This window comes from Geospiza fortis, unplaced genomic scaffold (assembly GCF_000277835.1).
Source record: "Geospiza fortis unplaced genomic scaffold, GeoFor_1.0 scaffold399, whole genome shotgun sequence".
NCBI classification, from domain to species: Eukaryota; Metazoa; Chordata; class Aves; order Passeriformes; family Thraupidae; genus Geospiza; species Geospiza fortis.
The window spans coordinates 641133-649235 of record NW_005054560.1 but is presented as its reverse complement, the minus strand read 5'-3'; the positions used below and the strand labels follow the sequence as shown (position 1 = coordinate 649235).

Sequence of the window (8103 nt, the reverse complement as noted above, 5' to 3'; positions counted from 1 at the left end):
CCAGCTTGGTGCTGCTCAGGATCCACAGGAATCCATGTGCTCTGTGTGTTACAACCTGTTCAGTGGTACAGACAGCGTGGGTGCTTGGAACACTGTGTCCCTGCAAATAAAAATCAAAAATTCACATTGCTACAATGCAGCTGGCTCTGGGGATTTACAGTCACTTGTGGAATTGAGTCTCATCCCTGATGATGCATGGTTTGAGCTGCTGGGTGTGTTATCATTATTCCAGTTATCTCCCAGTGTACCAAAACACTCATCCTGCTGATGGCTTTTCTTGGGCAAGGGCTGCCAAATCACCCTGAATTGTGCTGTGATGAGCTCTAAGGAAAGCAGAGGCAAAACCACCCAGCTCTTTTTCACTTGACTTAACCAGGCTTTGTATCTGGCCCATGGAGAACACCAGGCAATTTCACATCCCTTATCTTCCAGGCAGTTCGGCTTTGCTGAGTGCCATAGTGTTGTTTATTAAAAGGAAATAAAGAGCGAGAAAAAGGTAAAGTAATACAAATAGTGCTTTGTGTAATGAGAGAGACTTGACTTGCAGAGTCAATGTGATTCTCTGTCAGGTTTTATTAGTCAAATGTGCTTCTCCTGACACACAGGCCTTTTGACACACACCCTTCTCAGAAAGGAGAAACTGTATTCTGATAATATGTTAAAAATGAGACATCTCTGAGGACCAGGAATTTGTACTTTAATCAGAACTGAACATCCTTCAAAACATCAGTATTTCATAAAATTAAACACTTTTTTTTTTGTTTTGAATGTGCATAGTTTCTCTCTCTGCTGTGGTTTTGGGGATAAGTGGCTATGATGGGTAGAGCATGTGCCATTGCAGTGTTATGTGATAAATACAATCTATAACCTCTATGCCAGTCTTAGAAGAATTCTGATCACCTCCTACCTGAGCACACTTCTGGGCAGTAGAGCAGCACCACTTCTGGGGGTTTGCTCCCTTTGGAATGACCCAGAGTGGGTGAAGCCAGGAGATTTTCTTACCCACCTGCATCAGTTCTGTGTGTGGCAGAATGAACTGTGCCATGTAAGTTTGGAGCTGCATAGAAAGGCAGGGGTGAGGAGGGATATCACTGAGTGTGCACAAGATCTGTGGTTGTGGATCCCAACTCTCCACTCACAAACCTTGAGGTGTTTTTTTTCCCACAGCATTTTTGTACCAGTGTGTTACAGAGAGCATGGATTTTATTTAGGAGATGTTTGATAATATAGCATAAAAGATGCCAGCACAGGAGTTTGGTGTATTGCCCTAGAAGTGTGTTCTGATGTTACTGCAGCACAGTTTTGCCCACCAAACTTGCCCAGGCCTGGAGCCTGAGTTTCTCCAGCACAGAAGGTCAGGGGATTTACATTTCCTCTGTGAAATGTAAATTTCACTGGGCAGCTCTCAGCTCTGTGGCTCCTGTCAAAGGGCAGCACAGAGCAAAGTCCTGCAGCATGCAGCACTGCACTCTGGGTCAGCAATAAATAGCTTGTGTATCTTGGTTTTACACTGTGTGTCTTCTTTAAGAAGTTAAAACCAGAAAGTTTTTTTTAAGAAGTTAAAATCTGTGTGTTATAGGCATTAAATAACAAAAGATACTTTCATATTAGATGTATTATATCTATATATTATTATTTTATTAATATAATATAATATAATATAATATAATATAATATAAGTATATACATATATTTATGTATATAAATATATGTATATGCATTTATGCATTTGTGTATACATATGTATGTGTATATTTGTGTATACATATGTATTTTCATTTGTACATTTTATATACATAAATATATGTATATACATTTTATATAAACATATAAATATCATATTTATGTATATGTATATAAATATGTATATTTATGAATATATATATTCATAAATTTCATATTTATGTATATAAATACTGGAAAATTGGAGGATACTTACAAATATTTTGAGTGTGCCAGAAGCAAATTTAATAGTAAAGCATGGCCAGGTTCTTTTGAGTCTTCAACTTCTTGGCCTCATTTCTGACACATGTTCAATAAAGTGTAAAACAGGTGGTTTATGCTCACTGACATTCTACAGGAATTTAAATATATACAAAAAATTCCATGGAAATAAGTAAATTTTATCTGTTTTTATGAAGGAGGAAGAACTAAATTAAAGATGTGCGGTGTGGTTCATCCAAAATTTCTTCTGCTGTGTTGGTTCCCAGGTGGGAATAGGAGTTTTGATAGAGTCAGTAATAAATGAAGCTGCAGGATTAATAATTGAACACAGAGAAATTAAATTAAAGAAAAAAAAAATGCAAGGCTTTTCCCTTTGTTTTAATCACAGTTTCCTAAATATTTTGGGGAAGGTAGTAGTAACATTATTTACTAAAAAAAATAATTAACATCGTTTAAGGCTCTGAGGTTCTGTTTTTGCTTTTTGAACATTTGCTATTTTTCCAAACTTTACCTTTAGATTTGAAAGCTTTGCTAATACTTTTGGGAAAGGGCTTTTCCTAATTTTCAACTCATTCATTTAAGATAATTTTATGACTATATTGAAATACTTAAGTGATGTGGGAAGAACATTTGAGAATCCATTATTTAGTCAAACCCTAGAATGCAAACTGAGCTTTTGGGTCATAGTTCTGCCTGAGTCTCCTTGTTTGCCTGGATTTGAAAACAGATTTTAATCAAAAATATGTTTATTTAAAAATAACACCTATAGTAATAAAAATTTTTCCTCAAGTTCCCAAATGCACAAAAATGCAATGCTTCTGCCAAAATTTAATGATTAACTCATTAAACTTAGAGATGATTTAGTAAGAGAAATCAGCTGTTCAGAAATCAGCTGTTGGTGAGTTTCAGGAGTTGAGTGACTTCAACCAAGGATTTACAAATCTCTGCCTCTCAAACAGCTGCCAGAAGTTTCCAGAGATATATTTATAATTTATTGATTAAAGTCACAAAATGTCAAGAAATTTGAATCCTGGGGTGCCAAAATTTTTATTTTTCACTTTTTTTCTTGTGATTTTAATAGTGAAACTAGTATTTTGATGAACTGATGATTTTAAGGAAATGAAAATATTTTCAGTGAAATAGAAGGAACTGACATGCCTGGGCTCTATCACTCATTTAACCAACCTGTACAATTTGATGGTTTGCAGTTTTCATAACTATAATCTTAGTTCAACAAACTCTGTTAGAGAAGTTCTTATTTCCATGATCTTATGGGATTTTCTTTGACTACAGATTTTTCAGCATGGAGAAGTTGAAGTTGTCAATAGTTACAGTTTAATAAATGTAATTTTTTGGGGACTGTTAAAAATAGTACTATAACAATGATTCAAGCAGAGGCCTGGGAAAATTAAATCTGATTTGAAATGTTTTACATAGAATTGCTGTAAAGGAAGGGAAGAGGAGGGGACTGGATGTGCAGGAGCATCCCAAGAAGGCAAATTGGCAATGTAATTGGGAAATCTGTTAGAATTGGATAGTAATGACAGATACCAACATGGCTGAGAACAAAGGAAGAAAGATGAGCTGGGTGTCAAAATAGAATTTTTTCCTAATATCCATTAGATTAGTAAAAATTTCTTCACTGAAGAGGTGCTCAGGTTGCCTGGGGAAGTGATGGGGTCACCATCCCTGAGAGAATGAAAGAATTCCAAAGATGTGCAAATGTGGCCCTTAGGAACATGGTTTAGCAGTGGACTTGGCAGTTCTGGGTGCGTGCTTGGGCTCAATGATCTTAGAGGGCTTTTCCAACCTTAACAATTTTATGATCCCATGAAACCTTTACTCCTTTTCCACCACTGTTAACCACTGAACTTCCCTGGAAGCCCTTGGGTTTTGGATTTGGCAGAGGTGCTGGGCACAACCAGCTGCTCCCACCACACTCAACAGCTTCCAACAAAACCAGCCCAGTGATCTGGCTTTAAGTGTGGCAAGAGCATTCACAGCCTCAGGAGGACTCATCCAGGAGAAGTGTGGTGTTGGCCATGGTGGATCTAATTCATCCCATACCAAGTGCCCCAGCTTTCTGTCAGCACTTCAGCCTCATCAGATTGGGCCTCAGCCAAGTTGTGCAGCTGCCAGTGATTGTGGACAGGATCAGATGGGATGGTTTGTAAAGCTGAACGTTTCTGGTTGTGCATGGGATCAGATGGGATGGTTTGTAAAGCTGAACATTTAATGGTTGGGGCCAGGATCAGATGGGATGGTTTGTAAAGCTGAACCTTTCATGGTTGGGGCCAGGATCAGATGGGATGGTTTGTAAAGCTGATGTTTCTCATCAGCACTCCCAAGGCAGCTCTTCCTGGGTCCCTGCAGTGATGACCCAGCAGCTTCTTCAGCAGTGAACGACAGGAGGATCAAACAGATCTTAGGTGAACTCAATAAGGAAAGAAAATAACAGAGCTGGACATGGACTTTGGAAAAGGGCCTGGAGTGACAGGACAAGAGGGAATGGCTTCAAACTGCCAGAGGACCGGGTTAGATTAGATATTGGGAAGAAATTCTTCCCTGTGAGGATGAAGAGGCCCTGGCAGAGGTTGCCCAGAGAATTTGCGGCTGCCCCACCTGTGGAAATGTCCAAGGCCAGGTGGGATGGGGCTTGGAGCAGCTTGGGATGGTGGAAGGTGTCCCTGTCATGGCAGGGGGTTGGAATGAGGTGGCCTTTAAGGTCCTTTCCAGCCCAAGCCACTGTGGGATTCTCTGGATTCAAGTGGATAACAACACAGTTAAGAATCAAACTTGGAACCGATGTGTGTGTGTGTGTAATGTACCCATTGTGTGTAATGAGGCAAAAAATGACACTGGGTGTTTGTTCCTCATGAAAAAGCAGAGGATGCCCACATGGAAATGTTGGTACACGTGGAAATAGTGGTGGTGGTGGTGGTACATGAGCAATTAATTCAGCAATTAACCTTAACCAAAAGTGCCTGTGCTGCTGCTGAGGTATTTGCAGTTACACACATTACGCAGTGTAGATCTCCACCATATGAGTACCTATGTTGACAGTGTTTTGTTTATTCTTTTCTGGGCTAAAAGCCTTGAAATTCACATTTTCGAGATGATGTCCTGAATGTCTTGTCAAGACCTTCAGTTTCTGTGAACCATTTAAAGGAACTATCCCAAGGCTTGGGATTTGGTACCTTCTGATCTCTTGGTGCAGGTCTCAGTAACCTGGAGGATGGATACACTTGTCCCTGTGAATCACATGGCTCTGTCAGGGACAGGAGTGGATTCATGGTGAATGTGTCACATCTTCAGATCTTTCAGACTTGATACCACTGAGAGGTCCAGGAGTATGGCAGATGTAGAACGTTTTCTGGCACAGTGTTCTTTGAGAAATTGTGTCACAGACTTCAGCACATTGACTTGCTGATGCCTTGTATGAATCATGTGCTTCTGCTCTTCATGTCTGTGACTATACATACATTAAATATATATACTTTGTCTTTTTAAGGCAGCACCATGAGAATCAGTAATGGTCTAATGCACAAGCTTTCCAGGAAATATAGTAATTTCTCCTAGGTTTTTGTTCTTTGCTTGTTTGGTTTTTTGGTTTTTTTTTTAACTGACATCTCGACAGGCTGAGCCACAATCCCTTTCTTACCTGGCGGGTATAGAAGGATAAAATCCATTCCCATATTGCAGTCCTCTGTGCTGCCCTGCATAGGATTCCTTGGATGGGCTTTAGCCTCTGTTTTATGAAGCAGAGTTAAAAGAGCTGATTTCAAGGAGGATGACTTAGAACTAACGTGAATATTGGTGGTTTGGAATGCATCCAGTGAATGACAAATCAAGTAGAAGAGCGTGACTGCATGTTCCCAGGGTTTACTGTAGTTCCCTGTGCTTAATTGCAGACCTCCAAAGAGGACCTTCTCCAGGCTGATTTTGAAGGAGCTTTAAAATTCTTCAGGGTTCAGTTGCCCAAGAGGTACAGAGCTGAGGAGAACGCCCGGAGACTCATGGAACAAGCTTGCAATATTAAGGTAAGGATGGTCTTCATTGCTTTTCATTCAGCCAGGAGTTTGTACTGGAAGAGTAAACTGGAACGTTAGGAATGGCAGCAGCATGGGGAAAGTAAAGAAATTAAATCACTGGTTTATTGCTTTTTATATATGTTTGTATAATTACACACACACCTTCTGTCTTCAAAGAAAGTGAATCTGTAACCTTTTCTTTCTTTGTCTGCTTGGGTACAAGCTAATAATTAAAACAGAAAAACGGTGCATCATCAACAATTATCAGAACTCACTAATTCTTTATTTGTTTTATAAACAGTGACTGCAGTAAACCAATTAATCACTGTATGATAATCATGCAAACAAAGCTCAGATATTATTTGTTTTGCTCAGAAGCTGTTTATCTGCTGAGTGCTGCGTATAATACATTTGAATTGAGGTAGAAATGAGTTTTGTTTGTATATCAAGCTTACCAAGACAGAATAAGTTTTTATATTCTACCCTACCCAAGATTCTGCTGTCAGAAGTCAGGCTACTCTGAACTTACTGACTACAAGTACTGGACTTGAACCAAACTAGAGAAGCATGACTGTAAGCTGTTGAGGGTGGAAACCTGTTTAAAATGGCTGCAGAGGTTCATAAAGTGGTCATTTGGAAGGTCCTGGATTTTTTTTTTGTTGTTGAAATACATATTGCTATGGAGGGGCTTAATGTTTGATCTTGGAGAAAAAGTGTTTTAGTCATTTCTTGAAATGTGAGCTCTGATGGGAAGTGCATGTTTGGTGTGGCCCAGTGATGGGCAGAGAACTTCCCACTAGGAAGAATGTTCCTGCAACACTCTGCCTCTTCTTACATTTTTATTGCCTCTCTCAATATATTTGTTAATTTCCCTTGTGCTGCTTAATATCATCATTTATTAAGCAAGGGCTTGTTCCCTTCTGTTTAAAACACTGATCTTATGAAAAAAATAGGTCTTGCCATCTGAATGTTTATTCCAGCCAAGGAAAAGAAGATCTGTGCAAATGTTTTAGTAAAATTGTACTTGAATTTCAACTCTGCTGCTGAAAGAGACTATTGTGAGTACAAGGCTGCAGTTTGATGTTTAGTATTTCCTCTGCTTGGTTGTTGAAAATGAGTAATTGAAGGACTTAGCAAGCACAGGAGAATTATCTTTATGCTACTTACTCAGTGTATATTTTCTGATGGGAGGTTGATGTGGAAGTCTTCGTGGTACCTGTTGGAAGAGCAATTTGTCAATTTTCTCATGCCTTTCTCATTTTCTTGTGCAATATATTGTATGTCACATGATGTTATTTGTCATTAGTTTTTCATTTAGTACTGGCTGTGTGTGTATGTGATGCGCCTTATTGAGGAAATATTTTGAAATGCACCTGAGGCAGATGCTCAGGTTCAGAACCTGGGGCCAGTTGTGGGAAGGGTGTGACATTCTGAACTGTTAAGTTGACAGGAAAGGGTAGAGTTTGACGGTGAATTAATTCACTGCATACACAGCATTTCACACACTGTGGATTCTGGTTAAGAGAAAAGCTCAGGTGAGTGTAGCAAACATGGAGTCAAGTCACCCCTGTGTGTTAGAGAAGTGTGTGAGGATTAGTAGGAATTACTGAAAAGAAGGGAGAATTCAGAGCCAAGATTTTGGGCTATCAGGGGTGGGAAAAAGTGGGAGGCTGAAGTCACCTTCTGCTGTGTCAGTAACTGCTGCTCTGGTGTGATTACAGTTGGGCTCTGCTGGCTCTCTGACCATACAACTCATCCTGTAAGAGACTTCAGGAACTCAGTGTGAGGAAACTCAGCACAAGACCCCATTAGGAGGGAGGCTGAAATGTAAATTAAATGAGTGTATGTCCCCAGACTTGCATCCTTGTCACAGGTGCCACTCATCCCCATGGTCACTGGAGCATCTCTCTGGCCATGGTCTCTGGTGTGGGGTGAGGATGAGGAGCAGTGGCTGTGGAGTCCTCAGTGTGTTCCAGGATCCTCTTAACTGGTGACAATAAATTGGCTTTTGGACATGTTTTTTGTACTGTCTAAGTGGGCCAGGAACATGTTGCCTGTGAAAAACGCCAGTCACTTGTTTTTAAAATTTTAAAAGTTTAATAGTAATAAAATGGTTATAAAAATAGTA

General features: G+C 39.6%; 1 protein-coding gene across 2 annotated transcripts in view; it reads left to right on the top strand.

The window, feature by feature from the left end:
* The window catches only part of LOC102044661 (rab GTPase-activating protein 1-like), a 101254-nt gene that overhangs the window by 42838 nt on the left and 50313 nt on the right, over positions 1-8103 (top strand). For both annotated transcript variants that reach the window (XM_031064146.1, XM_005429632.2), the window contains one exon: positions 5856-5984. In XM_031064146.1, the coding sequence (XP_030920006.1) occupies positions 5856-5984 (129 nt within the window). The remainder of the gene's footprint in view (positions 1-5855; positions 5985-8103) is intronic.